General features: G+C 54.8%; 2 protein-coding genes across 8 annotated transcripts; both read left to right on the top strand.

Moving 5' to 3' along the window:
* The first annotated feature begins 500 nt into the window (after positions 1-500).
* Positions 501-11,343, top strand: SLC26A6 (solute carrier family 26 member 6). Of its 7 annotated transcripts, none has more exons than XM_044934225.2 (21): positions 501-652; positions 2,716-2,874; positions 3,181-3,320; positions 3,554-3,664; positions 4,191-4,354; positions 4,550-4,714; positions 4,793-4,945; positions 5,327-5,409; positions 5,494-5,641; positions 5,900-6,013; positions 6,138-6,215; positions 6,531-6,626; positions 6,718-6,824; positions 7,001-7,070; positions 8,182-8,274; positions 8,367-8,471; positions 8,823-8,918; positions 10,011-10,190; positions 10,430-10,484; positions 10,739-10,875; positions 11,078-11,343. In XM_044934225.2, the coding sequence occupies exons 1-21, from the start codon at positions 630-632 to the stop codon at positions 11,090-11,092; spliced, it is 2,292 nt and encodes a 763-aa protein (XP_044790160.1). In that variant the 5' UTR covers positions 501-629; the 3' UTR covers positions 11,093-11,343. The 7 variants fall into 7 exon arrangements, 6 of the variants coding, with proteins under 6 accessions (XP_044790160.1, XP_044790161.1, XP_044790162.1 ...); XM_044934226.2 differs by having other exon boundaries at positions 10,014-10,190; XM_044934227.2 differs by lacking the exon at positions 501-652 and adding an exon at positions 669-1,458.
* A 144-nt stretch (positions 11,344-11,487) lies between these two features.
* Positions 11,488-15,040, top strand: TMEM89 (transmembrane protein 89). Its single transcript, XM_044934231.2, has 2 exons — positions 11,488-13,830; positions 14,202-15,040. Exons 1-2 carry the CDS (start codon positions 13,537-13,539, stop codon positions 14,385-14,387), a joined length of 480 nt encoding a protein of 159 aa, XP_044790166.1. The 5' UTR covers positions 11,488-13,536; the 3' UTR covers positions 14,388-15,040.
* The last annotated feature ends 5,544 nt before the right edge of the window (positions 15,041-20,584 follow it).

Consider the following 20,584-nt stretch of genomic DNA (forward strand, 5'->3'; position numbering starts at 1 on the left):
ACATCATGTGCTTCCTTTGGGGAGGGTGGGCGGGGGCGGGGTGGGGGGCGGAGCTCGCAAACTTTCAGGTCTGTGGGTCCAGCGTTGAAGGGAGCCCTTGAGCCCCTCGGGTCTTAGAGACATGCCAGATCTCAGGGCCAAAGCCTGAGGGTGGTGCCCTCATGGAGGCATGAGAGGCCCCACGGACCCGGACACCCCACGGAGAGCTAAGGCTCTGGTTATCAGCCGCGCCCCTAGACATTCTGCTCCCCACCCCGAGGGCACCCTCCGCAAGAAGCCAGGACTTAGTGTCAGCCCCATACCACTCAGGAACCAGCTCAAGTCCTTAATCCCGCTTAGTCCCACAACCCGCTCAGGCAAGAGAATTAGTCGGGCCACGAGGAGGAGCCAGAGCCAAGTCATAGGGAAGGAAAGGGTTAAATCTCCCTCCTTGGGGTTCGCTGAGTGGGCGGAGCGTCCCTTAAGCCCCGCCTCAGCACGCTGACTGGCCCAAGCCTTCCCCGTTCTGCCCGGGGATTGGCCGCTGGGAGTGAGCCTCATGCCTCGCCTATGTCCCGGCCCCGCCTCTAGGGCCGTAGCGGCCTCTTGCCCGAGCTTGAGAGCTACCGCCTCTCGGATGCCCACCCGCCATGGGGCTGTCGGAAGCGCCGGGGTGAGTGCAGGGCGCGGCCTCGGTTCCTCGTGTTCGAGTGCCCGAGGGGAGGACCACCCCTTGGCCCCCGAGCAGGCGCCCGGCATGGGTTAGTTAGGAAAGTGGTGGGGGCACCACCGAGTTCCGAGCAGGCATTTCCCGCCTGCCGCGCCTCTGTTTACCGCTTTGTGGATTTTCTGCAGGCGGCCGCCCAACCGTAGCGAGGGATGGGGCGGGAGCCCGCGCGACCCCAGCCCCTATAGGCTGCGAGGAAAGCCGCTCCAGCGCCGTCCGAGGGCTAGCCGGGAGCCGCCGGGAGGCGGCTGTGTGCGGAGGAGCTCCGGCCCAGGAGGTGCGCCGGTGCGGCGCGTTGGGGCCCTGGACGTGGCTGCAAGAGTGTCCATAGCGGGGGCTTGAGTCCACCCAGCGATGCAACTGGCCCGGGAATGAGATCTCCGGTCCTTCTGGGTGCCGGGCCCTCCTAGAGGGGGGGGCCAAAGAGCTAGGCCCCGCCCTCAAAGCGCGGGTTCGGCGGCTGGGGGAGGCGAGGGGGCGGGAGTGGGCGCCCTTTAAGACTTCAAGTGACTCACGGAGGAGGGGCGAAGGGGGCTCAAAGATCTCTGTGAGTCGGCAATGCCAATAGTCTCAGGATCGTCCTTGCACCCACTCCACTCCCTCCTTCCACCGAGACATCCAGGTTAGAGGCCCTTTCCAGGTGAGCTCCTGCCGGCCAGCTGGGAACCTTACCGTAGGTCAGAGCTTTTCACAGGGCAGAAATTTCCTGACAGGTGAAGGCTTTCCCCTTGAAGAGGGGAGCTACTCTCCAGGTAAGCTTTCCCCCTCTGAGATCCCTTCCTAGGTGAGAGCTTTCCCCACTCAGAGCTTACCTTAGGTGAGAAATCCTTCCTGATCAGAAGTTCCCTGGCAGGTGAAAACTTTCCCCCAGGGAAGCGCTCACTCTCTAAGAGCTCCTTTTCCCAAGGAAGAACTATTTCTGGGACAGCTTCTCCCAGGTGACAGCGTGCCCCAGGTAAAAACTCCTTCCCCAAGCCTGTGAGTTCAGTCGATCGATCGTTCATGTCCTACTCTGCGACCCCATTGACTGTAGCCCACCAGCCTCCTCTCCTCTGTCCATGGGATTCTCAGGGATCGCACCTGCGTCTCCTGAATTGCAGGTGGTTTTTTTGTTTGTTTGTTTTACCACTGAGCCATCAGGGAACCCTAAGAACTCCCTCCCACCCCCCAGATCTCCTATTCCAGTGAGATCATTCCCCTTATTCAGATGGTAGCCACTGGGCAAATCAGAGATTCTCCCCAGGACAGACCTCACCTAGCTGGTGAAAACTTACCTCTTAGGGAAGAGCTTCCTATTAGGCGAGATCCTCCCAGAGATCATCTTCTCAAGTGAGATTGTCCCCCATTAGTAAGGGAGCGTCCCTTTCCAGGCTCGAAACTCTTCCCTCCTGGTGAGAACCATGCCCTTGGATTTCCCAGATGGGGCCTCAGTTGTCTACCACCTGGACCGTGTGACTGGAGTTCTGGGGGCAGTCTTAGCCCCGATGCTTTCCTTTTCTTAGAGCTGCCTCCTCCTATAAAGAGGCTTGCCTGGTGTGCTGGATTCCTTCTCCCGTGTCTGCACTCTCAGACAACACACACTGGGCTCGTAGGGCGGCTGGATAAGGACTCAGACTGGACAGGGATTGGCTGGCGGAGAGCAGGGGTTGGGGGAGGAGGCTGGGAGGAGCAGTCAGCCTGCGAGCTAGATTGGCGAACAGAACACCAAAGGCTGGACAGCCACACCTGGGCCGAAGTGTGGCTTATGCTCATCCTGCTGTCTCTTTGTGGGGGACTTTGGCCCAGCGAGAGTCTTCAACTAGCCAAAGTTCAGGTACTGCCCCTGCCTGGGCGTGGGCCTTGGGGCCTGCAGGAGGCGGCTGGGGGGTTGGACCTGTCTAGATCTTGAGACCTAGAAAAGCCAGGTGGGGCATCCTCCAGTCCCGGGTGGAGGTCTAGGGGTGGCTGGGCCAGGTTGTGCCCACACTGTTTCTGGCCTCACGACCCACCCCACCCCCGCCTCCAACCAGAGAGAGGGACACGCAGGCACTGCTGTCCAGGACGCAGGCCATGGAGCTGAGGCAACGAGACTACCGTGTGGAGCGGCCACTGCTGAACCAAGAACAGCTGGAGGAGCTGGGGAGCCGGAGCCAAGCACAAGTGACGCTCCAGTGGCGAACCTGGTTTCGGTAAGGTTGATGGTGGGCCCTGGCCAGGACCGAGGGAGCCCCTGCCTCTGAGACCTACTTGGGCTTGGGCTTGGTGGCTCAGTCGGTGAAGAATCTGCCTGCAATGCTGGAGACTCGGGTTCAATTCCCAGGGTCGTGAAGATCCCCTGGAGAAGGAAATGGCAACCCACTCCAGTATTCTTGCCTGGAAAAGCCCCGTGGACAGAGGGACCTGGCGGGCTACAGTCCTTGGGGGTCACAAAGAGAAGGACACGACTGAGCAACTAAACTACCACCAGCACCTAATACCTACCCTGGTGTCCCCAGGTGCTCCCGTGCGCGGGCCCAAGCCCTTCTGCTTCAATACCTCCCGGTTTTGGCCTGGCTCCCCCAGTATTCTGTGCGTGACTGGCTTCTGGGTGACTTGTTGTCTGGCCTGAGTGTGGCCATTATGCAGCTACCACAGGGTAAGCAACACTTGACCTGGAGACTGTACCCTCAACCCTTGGATGGTGATCCTGACCCTTCAAGGCCTTAGCCTGCGGTCTGTGCACCCCACCCCCACCTCAGTCCCCGCCTTCCCCATGGCCAAAAGCATGACTCCTGCCCCTGGGACTGTGGTGCATGACCCAGGGCCAGCATTTCCGCGTCCTTTCAAGCCCCTGACCTCAAGTCTACATTGCTACCATTCCACCTCTAGGCCTGGCCTATGCCCTCCTGGCTGGACTGCCCCCCGTGTTTGGCCTCTACAGCTCCTTCTATCCTGTCTTTGTTTATTTCCTGTTTGGGACTTCCCGGCACATCTCTGTGGGTGAGTGGAGCCAGGCCTAACCTTGCAGGAGCACGCCCGCATTCCCCATGGGGGCAGGGAGAGGGGGCACTGAGCAAGGCCGAAAAACCTAGGGAAGAGGGAGGGAGGCATTGGTGTGGGCATTCTAGGTGGGACTGGGCCTCTGACCATGCAGACACAGATTCAGATGATTAGAGGCCCTGACACAGGAGGATGTGGTGGGTGAAGCCACTCATGGGGCCCAGATTTCCAGGCACAAGCCTGGAAGCCTGAGTCAGGCCATGCGCCCTTCCCCATTCCACTTTTCACTAGGGGAGCTGTCCTGAGCCCGTGGACACAGTCTGGGCAGGGGAAATGATGCTAGGCATCCTCAAGAGCCTTGGAACTTGGGGTGCATACCTGACCGTCAGCACTGCCCTCCATTAGCACAGCATAGTCTGGGGACATTTGTCTAGAACTGGGTGTCTCCTGGTCACTCCCTTAAGACCCGGAATCCAGGGCAGGCCATGTTCTCCCCGCTTCAGACCACCCTGATCTGCCCTTGCAGGCACCTTTGCCGTCATGTCCGTGATGGTGGGCAGTGTGATGGAATCACTGGCTCCGGACGATGCCTTCCTGCTGGGCTTGAACTCCACACTCGATGTGGCAGCCAGAGACGCTACCCGGGTGCAGCTGGCCTCCACTCTCAGTGTCCTTGTTGGCCTCTTCCAGGTGCAGAGCCATCAGGAGTACATGCCCCTGACTGCCAATCCCGCCCCGCACCCCCACCCCACCCCATCTGACAGTTTTCTCTGAGTGTCTGACGATCACCTCCCCCCTCATCGCTCATGATCTCACCTGCCCTGGGCTCTGCCCCGGCCACTGCTAGGACCCTCACCTCCCCTGACTGTCCCATGCACCCCACAGGTGGGGCTGGGCATGGTCCACTTCGGCTTCGTGGTCACCTACCTATCAGAGCCTCTGGTCCGAGCCTACACCACGGCCGCATCCATGCACGTGTTTGTCTCGCAACTCAAGTATGTGTTTGGCCTCCATCTAAGCAGCCGCTCTGGACCGCTGTCCCTCATCTATGTGAGTGAGGGCAGGGAGGAGGGACAGGTGGATGGGCCCAGGACCGGGAGGGCTGGCTGTGACCCCGCCTCCCCTCAGACAGTACTGGAGGTCTGCTGGAAGCTGCCCCAGACGGTGGTCGGTACCATGGTCACTGCCATAGTGGCGGGAGTGGTGCTCGTGCTGGTGAAGCTGCTGAATGAAAAGCTACGGCGACATCTGCCCATGCCACTCCCCGGGGAGCTGCTCACGGTTGGAATTTCGGGGGCCCCTCGGGGGTGGGGATGGGGTGGGGGGTGACGTGGGGTAGGGGGGTGGTGGCAGACTGGGGGAAGGGTAAGTGAGGAGATTCCCTGCCATGTGGGCATCCCCCAGGTTTTTAGAAACTAGCCGGAGTGGGGACTGAAGACGGGGTGGCGGGGAGGGGGGAACCCCAGCAGACCGCCCCTGGCAGCATCTCCTTTTCTCAAAACGGTGGTGTGCCGCTCTCAGCCTATCACTGACATCTCCCCACCTGTCTGAAGGTTTCGCTTCAGGCTTCTCTCTTTACCCCACGGGGTGGTTTCTCTGGTTTCTCTCCTGCTTCACAGTGGTGGTGCCAGGGCCTCCCCTGACCCTGTCCTCTCCCCGCAGCTCATCGGAGCCACAGGCATCTCCTACGGTGTGGGCCTGAAGCAGGCATTCGGGGTGGACATCGTGGGCAAAATCCCCGCGGGGTGAGCTCCGGCCCCTGTCGGGTCAGGGAGGGTTGGGCGGCCAGGCCTAGAACCTTCCTTTGGCCTCACCAATGCCCCTCACAGGCTGGTGCCCCCGACGGCCCCCCGCCCCCAGCTGTTCGCAAAGCTTCTGGGTAATGCCTTCGCCATCGCTGTGGTTGGGTTTGCCATCGCCATCTCGCTGGGCAAGATCTTCGCCTTGAGGCACGGCTACCGGGTGTACAGCAACCAGGTCTGGGGAAATGGGATGCGGGACACGGAGCGGGCAGGGGTCCCCAGACCCCAGGCCCTGGGAAGGGGTGGGGGGATGGAGTACCAGGCGGGAGACAGGGAAAGAGCACACAGATGTGCTGGGGCCGCGTGGGGGTCGCGGGACAGTGGTCAAGTCTTTGTGGGCTGCAGAGTGGGCATGGAGGTGGGGGTGCGTCGGCCTGGACACGGTGACGCCACACCGCTAGTGACGTGTGCTCGCTCCTCACTCCCCGCTCAGGAGCTGGTGGCTCTCGGCCTCAGTAACCTCCTCGGGGGCATCTTCCAGTGCTTCCCTGTGAGCTGCTCTATGTCTCGGAGCCTGGTGCAGGAGAGCACGGGGGGCAACACACAGGTGGGCATAGGTGTGCCTCCGCGTGCGCTGCTTTGCTGGGTGGTTCTCCCCCTTCCCCCCCCAGGCTCTCCCCACTTCTCCCCTGCACTCCAGCCCACCCGCCCTGCTTATACCCACTCCACAGGTGGCTGGAGCCGTCTCCTCCCTCTTCATCCTCATTATCATCGTCAAACTGGGAGAACTCTTCCAAGACCTGCCCAAGGTGAGCCCCCAGCCCATCCAGCCAGGCTCGAAGGCCTGGGCCAGGCCAGGAACTCAGAGCAGTCCATCAGGTCCCAGGAGAAGGGGAGGGATACAGGGTCAGGCTGGAAATCTCTGGGGAGAGGTTTGGAGTGGAGGGGCAGGGGTAAAAACCTTAGCGTCAGAGTGCAGGCATTAGGTTCCGAGGGAAGGAGGTAATTGATGTCGTGGAGGGTCCTACCAGGCACTCCAGGACAGTCTGGCTCATCCGGGGGATTCAGGGTGGTGAGCAGCCAGCACCTCTCACTAGCCCCTGGTGGCCTTCCTCGTCCCCTAGGCGGTCCTGGCTGCCGTGGTCATCGTGAACTTGAAGGGCATGGTGATGCAGTTCACTGACGTGGTCTCCCTCTGGAAGGCCAATCGAATGGATCTGGTGAGACGGCTAGGATGCTGGGGACGGGGTCAGGGCCCTCAGCCCCAGTGACCCTGCTGGAGCCTGTGGACCGCGACCCTTCTGTTTGCAGCTCATCTGGGTGGTGACCTTTGTGGCCACCATCCTGCTGAATCTGGACCTCGGCCTGGCAGTGGCAGTAGTATTCTCCCTGATGCTCGTGGTGGTCCGCACCCAGATGTAAGTCACCCCTGTGATGTCGTACCCCCCATTCCAGCTGCTGAGGGGACGAGGTACCCACTGGCTTCCTCCAGCTTTCCCACATCTTGTGGCTGGTGGGGGGGACCCCAGGCTCCTTAGCCCCCATTGCCCCCTCTCCTAACGCCCCCTTCTTGTGGCACTGTCTCCTTCTACAGGCCCCACTACTCTGTCCTGGGGCAGGTGCCAGACACAGATATTTACAGAGACGTGGCAGAGTACTCAGGGGTAAGCAGCAAGGGCTAAGCCAGGGGGTGACACGGATGGGGAGGGACGGGGCAAACTGGATCATCCCTTATCAGTGCCTTCCATGCCTGGCGCGGGCAAGGGAGTGGGGTGGGGTGCTAACGGTGCTTTGGTCCTTGAAATTTCAAGAGAGGAATTTGGGGTCCCCCTACACATACACTCAGAGTGTGGGCCTTGGGGCCCGGGGGTGGGATCCGTCTTGGAGGCAGCAGTACAAGCCCCGTCCTGCAGAAGAGCCCTGGGTCAGAAATGCAGAGGGGCAGGATCCAGAGCACCAGGATGTAGGGGAAGTTGTTTCCGGATCTGATCAATGGAGTTACTGTCCTTTACCTCCTGAGAAGCCTCGTGCCAAGCTCTGAGAACAAAGGCGGGGGCTCCGGAATCAAACCAGCTCATTTCCCCTCATGGAAACTTGAAGGTTGAGCCCAGTACATGAGGCAGAGTGGGAGGGTGGGGAGGGGGGGGACATGCAGGGAGGAGCTCAGCTGGATGGCAAGGCAGGTGGGGGAAGTGGGGGTCGGGGGGGTGCAGGGACATGGTTCAGGCCTAAAGGCCGAGCAGAGACCTGGAGTGTCCTGAGTGGCATGGGAGCCGGGGAAGCCTTGGCTGGGCTAGCAGCTGTGGAGGAGCTCCGTCTGCATCCAGGAAACAGCCCCCCAGTGCTAGGGTTGGACACCCAAGCAGAAGCTGAGAGCGGCTAAAACCTGACCTGGCTGTGAGGCTTGCAGGATCTTAGTTCCCAGACCAGGGATCAAGCCCACGCCCCTGCAGTGCAAGTGTGGAGTCTTAACCACTGGGCCACCAGGGAACTCCCCCAGCCTGGGTATTGGCAGAAGGACTGGGGGGTGGGGTGGCAGAGGTTGAGGACCCCCTGGAGGAGGAAGAAGAAGCTCCGACAGGCCCTGCTGAGGGGTCAGGATGACCTCACCAGCTCCTGGGAGGGCATGGGCCACAGGCTGGGCCTTGTGTTGGCTGGGGAGCAGAGGGCTGGGGTGGCAGGTATCAGGGCACACGGGGGGGAGGAAAGAGAGGAGGGCACGATGCAGCTAGGAGAGACGAGGGCTCAGCCACCCCCAACCTGACCTGTCCCCAGGCCAGGGAGGTCCCAGGTGTGAAGGTCTTCCGCTCCTCGGTCACCGTGTACTTCGCCAATGCTGAGCTCTACAGTGACTCGCTGAAGCAGAGGGTGAGGCCTGGGGTCCGCGGGGCAAGGGCGAGGGGCAGAGGGTCCCTCCTCTCTCGCAACCTGCACATCCCTTGCGCTGTCCTTCGCTGCAGTGTGGTGTGGATGTGGACTACCTCCTCTCCCAGAAGAAGAAGCTGCTCCGGAAGCAAGAGCTGAAGCTGAAGCGACTGCAGAAGGAGAATAAGCTCCCCAAACAGGCAGGGCCCTCCCACCCCTCCCAGCCACTCACCCTCATTCTTCAGCCCTTCTCCTCGCTCCCCGATGCCCCCAGGGACCCTGCTTTCCTCCCCTGGCAGGTCAGGGCTCTAGGGGGAGTCTGATTTTTTCTCCCGCCTCCTAAGCCAGTGGTGGCAAGCATCACAGTCCTCTTCCCATAGTGGGTCACAACCCCACGGCCTTCAGCCTGGCTGCTCCAGGTCCCAAGCTTCAGTTCCTGGTCCACCTACCTACCTGCAGAAAGCCAGGGGACAACGCCAGGCCTGCCCGGCCTGATTGTCACCTGACATCTCAGACACCTCTTTGCTGGCCTGCCCCCTTTCCCGGCCTAGGCTGCCACCTCCAAGGGCACGTCCGTCTCCATCAACGTCAACCCCACTGTCGTGGACATCGAGAGCAACAACGATGTGGAGGGCTCCAAGGCCAAGGTGAGACTGGAGGGAGGGGGGAGCTTCAGGGATGAGGGTGCCCAGGGGATCCCGGGAGGAAGTCCATGGACCTACCAGCTGTGGGTTCAAGGTTGTCATGCCAGTGGCAGGAGGAGGGGAGTGATGGATCCAATACTGTGCAGGGAGACCTCTCGTGATATGCCATAGACTTCTGCTTGGGGCTCTCCAGTCTGTAATCTGATGCCTGGACAAAGACCTTGAATTTGTGGATCCCATAAGACTCCACAGTCTGTGCTCATGGGTGGAGCAGGGATGGGGAGGGGCTGGGCATGTGGGAAAAATCTGGGGTCAAAGAGGACGCCGATCTCAGGTAGAGACTCTGGTGGACATCAAGTGGGATGTCTGCGTGAGCACGTGTGTCCATGCGTCTCTTCCGCTTTGCTTCAGCGCCCCCTACCCACTCCACTCTGGCCCCCTGAGGATGGGGCATGGTCTCTGGATCCCCTTCCTTCTTTTTTTTCTTCAAATAATTTTTATTTGCTAATTTCTTTTGCTTTTGGTCATGCTGGGTCTCTGTTGCTGTGCGGACTTCTCTAGTTGCAGAGAGTGGGGGCTACTCTCTGTTGCGGTGCACGGGCGTCTCATGGCGGTGGCTTCTCTTGCTGCGGAGCCCAGGCTCTAGGCGCCTGGGCTTCAGTAGTTGCGGCACGCGGCTTAGTTGCTCCGTGGCACATGGGATCTTCCTGGATCAGGGATTGAACCCACGTCCCCTGCATTGGCAGGCGGATTCTTATCCACTGCACCACCAGGGAAGTCTCCCCTTCCTTCTTAAATGTCCCTATAAGCGCAGGCCCAGGCGGTAACAGAGCACAGCCTGTGTGCTCCCCGAGTCTGGGTGTCCTCTCCTGGGTGTCCCCATGTGTCCCTCCTGTCTTTGCATACCAGCTCCCGTGTCCCTGTCCTCCTGTGTTCCCTGCATACCCAATATATATGTGCATTTACGTGTATGCTCTCACGTCTGATTGTGTCTCCACACATCCGTGCATGTTCCCTGCCTTCCCCTCCGCTCCCTGCCCGCCTGCCCTCTGGCCCTTACCATGGGCGGCCCTTGCAGTGTGTCTGGTTCCCCAGGAGGCGAGCGCAGGGACTGAGCTAGAGGATACAGGAGCCTGGGCTCCAGAAGATGCCAAAACCTCAGACATGTCCTCGCTGAAGGCCCTAGGCCTGCCTCAGCCAGATTTCCACACCCTCATCCTGGACCTGAGCTCCTTTTCTTTCGTGGACACTGTGTGTCTCAAGAGCCTGAAGAATGTAAGGGGCTGGGGGCGTCCCTAAGAAGGGCCTTCGGGGAGGACAACCCTGATCTTCAACCCTGACCCTAAACTAGCTCCAAGAGCCCTCTGAGCCTGGTCCCCCCACCCCGAGCTACCCCTCTGGACTCCCTCCCCCCACCTCCCCTGAGCCCCCCTCTGAGCCTGGTCCTCCCTGAGCTACCCCTTTGAACTCCCTCCCCCCGCCTGCCCTGAGCCTGGCCCCCTTTCGTGCCGCAGATTTTCCGCGACTTCCGGGAGATCGAGGTGGAGGTGTACATGGCCGCCTGCCACGGTGTGTGGGGTGGACACAGAGAGAGAGGTCCGGGCAGGGGGTGGGGGTTCCGGCCGAGAAGTCTGCCAGGCAGCACAGGGAAAAAGTCTTTCTCTGAAACTGGAGGTCAGAGGTGTCCTGGGAGGCTGGGGTCAAGGGTCACGAGTGGGGGATTAGCTATAAGCCACAGAGGTGGTGGTTAGGGGGATGTTCTGCCAGCGCCTGGAGGTTCCTGGTGGCTCTGGAGTCAGGAGAGACCTACTCGTTGCCCACAGCTCCTGTGATCATGCAGCTTGAGGAAGGGCACTTCTTCGACGCTTCTATCACCAAGCAGCACCTCTTTGCCTCGGTCCACGACGCTGTCCTCTTTGCACTCCAACACCGGAGGTCCGGCCCCGTCGACCCTGTTTTGGTGAGTTGACCTCTGGCCTGCTGAGCTCTGTCTGTTTATCTCCTGCTCGTCCCCTTCTGACCCCATTTTGGGAAGTCCGCCCTTCCTGGATGACTCAGAATGGCTCTGTCCCTCAGGGACCCACCGCCTTCCCCTCCTGCCTGGAGAGGAGGCTGTCCTCTGGAAACTGACAGGACCCTCCTCTCCTCCTCTCCCGGCCCAGGTTACCAAACTCTGATCATGCTGCCATTCCGCCTGAGACTGCCTGCCTCTGAAGGTTTGACAGGGTACACGTGAGAAACCCCCCACCCCTGGGCTGCCTCCGGACGTCACCAGGAGTCCCCTCCATGCACGCACATTCACACACATAACTCAGGGATGGAGGTCCTGGGACTCCAAATTCAATGCTCTAGGCTGGGGATGAGACACTGGCCGAGTTGGAGGAGCAAGCGTGCTTTTAACCTCAGGAATAAAGATTTGTTTGCCTGATATCAGGGTCTGCTGTGGCTTGGTGGGGTGAGGGTGTGGTCCGCAGCCCTGGCTTCTGACCCTTCCTAAACCCCAGAGTTGGAACTGGAGTCAGAAGTTGGGGGAGAAGTTTGAGGAGGGCAGGATCAGGCAGGGGGAGTGTGGAACAGGGGGAGTGTGAAGCTGGGGGGCCAGGCCCAGGGCAGGGACATCCCCAGTCCACATTCCGCACCCCATCCATCCCCTGCTGCATGCAGCCCTTGGCACCTGTGTCCTCATCTATAAAGTGGCTGGAATCAGAGCTGCTTCTCAAGAATAACCTGTTCACAAGGACACCTAAGCAGGTGAGGGCAGGCCAGGTGCCACTGGGCAGCCCTCGGGGGCTGTGCTGTGAACACCTGCGTTCAGAACACCTGTAGTGAAGAGACTGTGGGCATTCCCTGGTGGTCCCATGGTTAGGACTCAGCTTTCACTGCCAAGGGTGAGGATACGATCCCTGGCTAGGAAACTAAGATCTCACAAGTCACACAGCATGGTCAAAAGAAAAAAAGAATGTGCATGATTGTTTTACTTGGGGAAAAATTGCCTATTCCTATAACTAGACTATCTGGACTTTGCAGGTCACTGTCGACCAAGAACCACGTGCAGATTTCAGCCATAAAACACTGACATCTGGGCGTGCGGCCCTGTGAACAGCAGTGGTCCTTTGGGCCAGCTGATGCTGAGTGATCAGGGCTAGGCTGAGGGGTTGAATCTTTCTGGGCCTCTGTCCTCCTCAGGAGAGAATGAGAATAGTACCCACTTCATGGGTTGCTCAATGAGTATTCAATAAGCAAATACCACATAGCTTGCGGCAGCGCTAGACTCGCGTCACCTGCCGAAACACGTGAGCCTGCCCTTTTCAGGTGCGGGGCCAGTGGACGGGGCCCTCTTGCCTGGCTGTTTCTCTCCCGGCCTTCAGTGCCTTGCCCCCACCGCCCCCCCATCCTTGCCCAGGAAGTCAGGGTGCTTTGTCACGCAGTCACACTGCCTGTCACGATGTCACAGTCTCCAGCTATAAGGAACAGTGCCTGGCACCTGGAGGTGCTGGGTAAATACTGGTTAAGTGAAGCGTAGGCGCTGGAGTGGAAGGAAAACTACAAACACGGACCTGTAGTTACAGGGAGACTTTGTGTATTGCCCTGTATTTTTTTTTTTTTTTTTACAGATTGAAGGTTTGTGGCAACCCTGCATTGGAGCCAGTCTATCGATACCATTTTTCCAACAGTTGCTCACTTTGTGTCTCTGTCATGCTGTGATTCTCACAGTATTTCATACTTTTTCAATTTGTTATATTTGTTATGAGGATGGGTGATCAGTGATCTTTGTTAGTGCTATGATTTGCCAAAGGCTCCAATGACGGTTCGCAATTTTTAGCAGTAAAGTGATTTTTTTTTTTACTAAGGTATGTACTTTTTCCTAGACATGATGCTATTCCATGCTTCATAGAATACCGTGTAGTGTAAATGTAACTTTTATATGCACTGAAAAACCAAAAAAAGTCACGCAACTCGCTTTATGTATTTTGGTGGGCTGGAACTAAAGCACAGTATCTTTGAGGTATACCTGTACTTAGAGATGCTTTGAAGAAAGTAAAGCAGGGTCATGTGAGAGAGAGGGGACTGTGTTACCCAGGATGGTTCTAGAAGGGAGGCTCAGGGAGCAGGTGACACTTGAGCTGCCATCCAGTCATCTTTTTGGACAGTGCTCCTGGCGTAGGGGGTGTTCCAGGAACCCCAGCGTGGTCTGCATGGTTCAGCAGGGGAGACCAGGGCATGGAGCACCTCACAGGCCAGGGCGAGCCTTCAGGCTTCTTTCCTGAGAGTATGCGCCCGCATTTTTGGGTGTTCACGAGTGGTCCTTGGGGCTGAGTCTGGGAAGCAGGGAGCACGTCTATACTTGGCTTGATCGGCCTGTCACTGGTGGAGAGCAGCATTAGGAGTTGTGGGTCTAGAATTTTAGGAGTTGGATGCTAGGTGAGGAGGAGGGGAGAGGGGGCATGCCTTCGGTTCTGGACCCCCAGCCTGCCCCCCATCCCATGGTTCTTGGCCGCGCTGCCCCTCCTGAAAGCCATGGGCCCAGCCGGAACCTCCTGCCTCGCCTGCTCCCCCCGGGGGAGGGGTGTTTGCCTGTTGCCAGGCGCCCAGGTTCCGGCCCCTGGCACTTGCTGCAGCCATGCTGCACATACAGTCCTTCCTGCCATGGCTGCTTCTACTGACGATGCCCATTTGCACCCACGCCTGGTCACGGCCCATGTGGTACCAGGTGGGCCTGGACTTACAGCCCTGGGGGTGCCAGCCAAGCAGCCTAGAGGGTTGTGAGAGCAGCCTGGGCTGTCCCGGCTACTGGATGGGCCTGGGGACGAACCGCATCTACCCGGTGGCTGGGGTCACGGTCACCACGACCATGATGCTGATGCTCAGCCGTGCGCTGATGCAGCGGCGGCGTTCACAGGCCTCTAAGAGCGAGGTGAGCCGGGCTCCGTGCCCACCACCTCTTACCTCTGTTCTACCCATCCCCCGACTCATGTCTCCTGCCGCCCCTCCCTCATCCCTTCCTCCCCAGAGGCCTTACGTCTGTCCACAGCCAACAGTCCCTGGCCATTTCCTGTGGGTGGTACCCTATCCCATCCTCCCCCTGGCCATTTCCCGTGGTAGGGGGTACCTGTCCCGTCTTCCCCCTGTAATATCTCTAGCCCTCACCCAGCCTGCATGGGCCCCACGACCACACGAGGCCACATTGGCTGCTCCCTGATCCTGTATCACCCTAAGCCCCTGCTTCCCAGCATGCCTCTGTCCCTTCCCTCTGTTCTCACTCCTGCCTCTCGGTCCTGTCCTCAGCATCCGCAGCTGGCCGCCCACCCCTGCGCCACTTGGAAACGACGTGGCCCGATCTCAGACCACGCCCTCCTCCTCGGCGTCCTGCATATGCTGGATGCCCTCCTGCTGCATATTGAGTGCCACCTGCAGCGTCTAGCTGCCCAGCAGCGCTCCCAAATAAAGGGGACTCCCGCCCAGACCGGGTGACCCAACACTTTCCTCTCTCTGCCTGGTGGCTTGTTGTGGTTTGTTGGACCAGGCTCAGGCCAGTGTCTCGTTCTCTCCAGACCTGTCGAGACCCTGTGCCCCTTTCCTACTTTCAGAGCCAGCAGACCCATCGAGGCCTCAGTGCTCCTCGATGGTGGGGCAGGTGGGGCCCGGGCTGGCTCACACTGCTCCATCACCCCCCGTCCCAACTCAGCCCTCCTCTTTAGGGATCATGCTCACAAATGCAACTGCTCCTCTGGGGCTTCTCGGGGTCCCCAGTGTGGGGGGGGGAGACTTGGCCATCAGGGCAGGTGTGTGTGGTCCGGGGAGGGCAGCCCAGAGGTGACCATGTGGCTGAGTCAGCTAGGGCTCCTGGTTGAGCCTGCGGGGCCCGAGCTGGGGCTGGGGGTTAGAGGGTGGGCCCTGGCAGCCTTCATCTTTATGACATCTCAAACATGCAGAGGCATCTAAGTGGCTCTTGCTCTAAGACCCCTCGGAAGCGGGATGAGGGCTAAACCTCCCCAAGGGACCCTCACCGCCCCCTTCCTCCCTTCCTCTACCATCAGATCAGATCAGATCAGATCAGTCGCTCAGTCGTGTCTGACTCTTTGCGACCCCATGAATCGCAGCACGCCAGGCCTCCCTGTCCATCACCGACTCCCAGAGTTCACCCAGACTCACGTCCATCGAGTCAGTGATTCCATCCAGCCATCTCATCCTCTGTCGTCCCCTTCTCCTCCTGCCCCCAATCCCTCCCAGCATCAGAGTCCTTTCCAATGAGTCAACTCTTCACATGAGGTGGCCAAAGTACTGGAGTTTCAGCTTTAGCATCAGTCCTTCCAAAGAAATCCCAGGGCTGATCTCCTTCAGAATGGACTGGTTGGATCTCCTTGCAGTCCAAGGGACTCTCAAGAGTCTTCTCCAACACCACAGTTCAAAAGCATCAATTCTTTGGTGCTCAGCCTTCTTGACAGTCCAACTCTCACATCCATACATGACCACAGGAAAAACCATAGCCTTGACTAGCTGGACCTTTGTTGGCAAAGTAATGTCTCTGCTTTTGAATATGCTATCTAGGTTGGTCATAACTTTCCTTCCAAGGAGTAAGCGTCTTTTAATTTCATGGCTGCAGTCACCATCTGCAGTGATTTTGGAGCCCAGAAAAATAAAGTCTGACACTGTTTCCACTGTTTCCCCATCTACTTCCCATGAAGTGATGGGACCGGATGCCATGGTCTTCGTTTTCTGAATGTTGAGCTTTAAGCCAACTTTTTCACTCTCCACTTTCACTTTCATCAAAAGGCTTTTGAGCTCCTCTTCACTTTCTGCCATAAGGGTGGTGTCATCTGCATATCTGAGGTTATTGATATTTCTCCCGGCAATCTTGATTCCAGCTTGTGTTTCTTCCAGTCCAGCGTTTCTCATGATGTACTCTGCATATAAGTTAAATAAGCAGGGTGACAATATACAGCCTTGATGTACTCCTTTTCCTATTTGGAACCAGTCTGTTGTTCCATGTCCAGTTCTAACTGTTGCTTCCTGACCTGCATACAAATTTCTCAAGAGGCAGATCAGGTGGTCTGGTATTCCCATCTCTTTCAGAATTTCCCACAGTTTATTGTGATCCACACAGTCAAAGGCTTTGGCATAGTCAATAAAGCAGAAATAGATGTTTTTCTGGAACTCTCTTGGTTTTCCACGATCCAGCGGATGTTGGCAATTTGATCTCTGGTTCCTCTGCCTTTTCTAAAACCAGCTTGAACATCAGGAAGTTCACGGTTCACATATTGCTGAAGCCTGGCTTGGAGAATTTTGAGCATTACTTTACTAGCGTGTGAGATGAGTGCAATTGTGCGGTAGTTTGAGCATTCTTTGGCATTGCCTTTCTTTGGGATTGGAATGAAAACTGACCTTTTCCAGTCTTGTGGCCACTGCTGAGTTTTCCAAATTTGCTTGCATATTGAGTGCAGCACTTTCACAGCATCATCTTCCAGGATTTGAAATAGCTCAACTGGAATTCCATCACCTCCACTAGCTTTGTTCGTAGTGATGCTTTCTAAGGCCCACTTGACTTCACATTCCAGGATGTCTGGCTCTAGGTCAGTGATCACACCATCGTGATTATCTGGGTCATGAAGATCTTTTTTGTACAGTTCTTCTGTGTATTCTTGCCATCTCTTCTTAATACCTTCTGCTTCTGTTAGGTCCATACCATTTCTGTCCTTTATCGAGCCCATCTTTGCATGAAATGTTCCTTTGGTATCTCTGATTTTCTTTGAAGAGATCTCTAGTCTTTCCCATTTTGTTGTTTTCCTCTATTTCTTTGCAATGATTGCTGAACAAGGCTTTCTTATCTCTTCTTGCTATTCTTTGGAACTCTGCATTCAGATGTTTATATCTTTCCTTTTCTCCTTTGCTTTTCACTTCTCTTCTTTTCACAGCTATTTGTAAGGCCTCCCCAGACAGCCATTTTGCTTTTTTGCATCTCTTTTCCATGGGGATGGTCTTGATCCCTGTCTCCTGTACAATGTCACGAACCTCATTCCATAGTTCATCAGGCACTCTATCTATCAGATCTAGGCCCTTAAATCTATTTCTCACTTCCACTGTATAATTATAAGGGATTTGATTCAGGTCATACCTGAATGGTCTAGTGGTTTTCCCTACTTTCTTCAATTTCAGTCTGAATTTGGCAATAAGGAGTTCATGGTCTGAGCCACAGTCAGCTCCTAGTCTTGTTTTTGCTGACTGTATAGAGCTTCTCCATCTTTGGCCACAAAGAATATAATCAATCTGATTTTGGTGTTGACCATCTGGTGATGTCCATGTATAGAGTCTTCTCTTGTGTTGTTGGAAGAGGGTGTTTGTTATGACCAGTGCATTTTCTTGACAAAACTCTATTAGTCTTTGCCCTGCTTCATTCCATATTCCAAGGCCAAATTTGCCTGTTATCCAGGTGTTTCTTGACTTCCTACTTTTGTATTATAGTCCCCTATAATGAAAAGGACATCTTTTTTGGGTGTTAGTTCTAAAAGGTCTTGTAGGTCTTCATAGAACCGTTCAACTTCAGCTTCTTCAGCATTACTGGTTGGGGCTCTACCATAGGCTAGGCATCAGGTTCTGCTGATGTACAGAGGAGAACTGGCTCCTTCCTCACCCACTCACAGACAGGGTAGGGTGGAGGTGGTGGTGAAGCAGACTCAAAAAGGCAATTTCTCTGCAGAGAGGTATGCTAGCCCAGTTGGGGTGGAGCAGGGCTGACTGCTGGGACCTGAAGGATGAGTGGGGTGATGAGAGGAGGAGGAGAGCTCCAGGCAGAAGGATAAGCACATACAAGGGCCAGGTGGGGAAAGAGACTTTGACCTGTTGCAGGAACTGTAAGGTGCTCAGGATTTCAGGGGAGAGAAGGAAATCTGAGGCACAGGAGACAGCAGGCTGGGGATGGGGGCAGGAGTTGGTCAAAGAGAGTCTGCAGTAGGCCAGAACAATAGTCCTCAAGATATCCATGGAATCTATAAATATATTATAGTCCATAGCAGAAAGGATTTTGAAGCTGGAATTAAGCTGAAAGACATTACAATGGGAAGATTGTTCTGGATTATTTTGGTGGGCCCAGTGTAATTGCATGAGCCCTAAGAAGTGGAAGAGGAGGGCAGGAGAGTTGGTCAAAGTATGAGGTACTAATCGTCTGCTGCCAGCTTTGAAGATGGTGGCAGAGATCTTCCACCACCCAAAGATCCAAGGAATCCAGATGGCCTCTAGAAGCTGGGAATGACCCTTGGGTAACTGCCAGCAGGAAAACAGAAACCTCAGTCCTTCAACCACCAGGATCTTAGTTCTGCCAACAACCTGAATGACCAAGGGCACAGACTCTGCTTGAGCCTCCAGAAAGAAACAACAGCCCTGCTCATGCCTTGATTTTAGCCCGATGACATCCATATTGGATCTGGGGCCTACAGAACTGTGAGATAATAAATTTGATTTCTTCTAAGCAATTAAGTCTGTGGTGATTTGTTGTAGCAGCAGTAGAAAACTACTATGGATGTTGGTATCAAGAGTGAGAGATAGTGCTGTAACAAATCCTAAAAATGTGGAAGTGGCTGTGGAATTGAGTAGTGAGCAAAGACTGAAAGGATGTCAGAGAGCACAATTGTTCAGTTACTAAGTTGTGTCCACCTCTTTGCAACCCCATGGACTGCAGCACGCTAATCTTCCCTGTCCTTCACTATCTCCTGGAGTTTGCCTAAATTCATGTCCATTGAGTCGGTGAGCATAACAGAAAAAGCCAAAAGTGTCTTCAACCAGCTGTTAGCAGAAATGTGGACATTAAGAATGTTGCCAGATAGGGCTCAGAAGAAAGATAGGAACGTGTTACTGGAAACAAGGAGTAAGAGGAATCTTTGTTAAATAGTCGTGGGAAGCTTAGTGGGATCATAACCCATTTTGAATGGAAAGCAGAACTTGTAAATGATGAACTTGAATATTTAGCAGATGAAATTTCCAAGGGAAGTGCTGAAGGTGCTGCCTGATTGCTTCTTGCTTCAAAATGCTGCTGAGAGAAATTAAAGAAAATCTAGATAAATAGACATTCCATGTTCTTTGATTGTAGGCCTTTGTATTGTTAAAATGGCAATACTACCCAGAGTGGTCTACAGATTCAAGGTAATCCCTATGAAAATCCCAATAGTGTTTTGTTAGAGAAATAGACTAGCCCATCCTAAAGTTTATATGGAATCTCAAGGGACTCTAAATAGCCAGAACAATTTTGGAAAAGAAGAAGAAAGTTGGGGGACTCACTTTCTGATTTCCAAGATGTACTATAAATGTACTGGAATCAAAACAGTGTGGTATTGGCGTACGAGTAAGACAGACAGACCAATGAAATAGAAAGCCCAGAAATAAATCTTCACATGCATGTTCGGTTGATTTTCAAGAGTGCCAAGGCCATTTAATGGGGAAAAGAGAATCTTTTCAAAAAATGGTGCTGAGAAAACTCAATATCCAAATACAAAAGAATGAAGTTAGAGCCTTACCTGACATCATATACAAATAAAAGGATCAAAGATTTAAATTCAAAAGTTAAAACTATAAAACTCTTAGAAGAAATCATAGATGCAATTTTCATACTCTTAGAGAAAAGCAATGATTTGTTAAGTTTGGCATTAAAAGAACAGGTAATGAAAAAAATAGATAAATTGGATTTCATCAGAATAAAAAATCTGTGCATCAAAGAACACTATCAAGGAAGTCAAAAGGGAGCTCACAAAATGGGAGAAAATATTTGCAAACTGTATATCTAATGAGGGACTAATATCCAGGATACCCGAAGAATTCCTACAATTCAACGACACCAACCAACCAAATTCAAGAATGGGCAAAGGACTTGAATAGATGTTATCTAAAGATGATATACAAGTGGCCAATAACCACCTGAAAAGATGCTCAACATCACTAGTCATTATGAAAATACAAATCAAAACCACAGTGAGATATGATGTCATCCCCATTAGGATGGCTATTATGAGGGCAAAAATGGAAAATTACAAATATTGGTGAAAATATGAGAAATTAGAACACTCTTGCATCACTGGCAGGGATGTAAAATGGCACAACCACTATTAGAAAAATTTGGTGATTCCTCAAAAAATAATGAATAGAATTACCATATGACCCAGCAATTCCACTCCTCTGTAAATACCAAAATAATTGAAAGCAGGGTCTCACACAGATGCTTGTATGTCAGTGGGCGTTCAGTGTAGCATTATTCACAATAGCCAAAAGGTGGAAAGAGCCCATGTCCACCTACAGATGAACAGATAAACATCATGCTAAGTGGAATAAGCCAAGCATAAAAGGACAATGTTAAAAGATAAACAGAGGCATGCTGAAATTTTTAAGAGTTTATTTGAACAAAATTTGATTCAAATCAGGCACATCCAATCTGGCAGATAGGAAAGAGTTCGACCATTCCTTGGTGGCTCAGGGGTTAAGACCCACACTCCCAATGCAGGGGCCCTGGGTTCGATCCCTGGGCCACAGCTAAGGATTCTGCGGGTGTACAGCAACAAAGGCCTGGCATACCACCTAAGTAAGTAAATAGATAAATATTAGAAAAGAAAAGAACTCCCAGGAACTGAACAAAAGTGGAAGACTTTTATACGTAAAAGGGAGTATGAACAAAGATACTATAGTTGGCA

This window comes from Bubalus bubalis, chromosome 21 (assembly GCF_019923935.1).
Source record: "Bubalus bubalis isolate 160015118507 breed Murrah chromosome 21, NDDB_SH_1, whole genome shotgun sequence".
Taxonomy (NCBI): domain Eukaryota; kingdom Metazoa; phylum Chordata; class Mammalia; order Artiodactyla; family Bovidae; genus Bubalus; species Bubalus bubalis.

What these genes read in the sequence shown, in the direction of transcription:
- TMEM89 (XM_044934231.2), top strand. Translation starts at nt 13,537, where the DNA reads ATGCTGCACATACAGTCCTTCCTGCCATGGCTGCTTCTACTGACGATG. An exon ending in CACAGGCCTCTAAGAGCGAG is followed by an intron (nt 13,831 to 14,201) that starts GTGAGCCGGGCT and finishes TCCTGTCCTCAG; the next exon opens with CATCCGCAGCTGGCCGCCCA.
- SLC26A6 (XM_044934225.2), top strand. Translation starts at nt 630, where the DNA reads ATGGGGCTGTCGGAAGCGCCGGG. An exon ending in TTCCCGGCACATCTCTGTGG is followed by an intron (nt 3,665 to 4,190) that starts GTGAGTGGAGCC and finishes CTGCCCTTGCAG; the next exon opens with GCACCTTTGCCGTCATGTCC. An exon ending in GTGGGCAAAATCCCCGCGGG is followed by an intron (nt 5,410 to 5,493) that starts GTGAGCTCCGGC and finishes TGCCCCTCACAG; the next exon opens with GCTGGTGCCCCCGACGGCCC.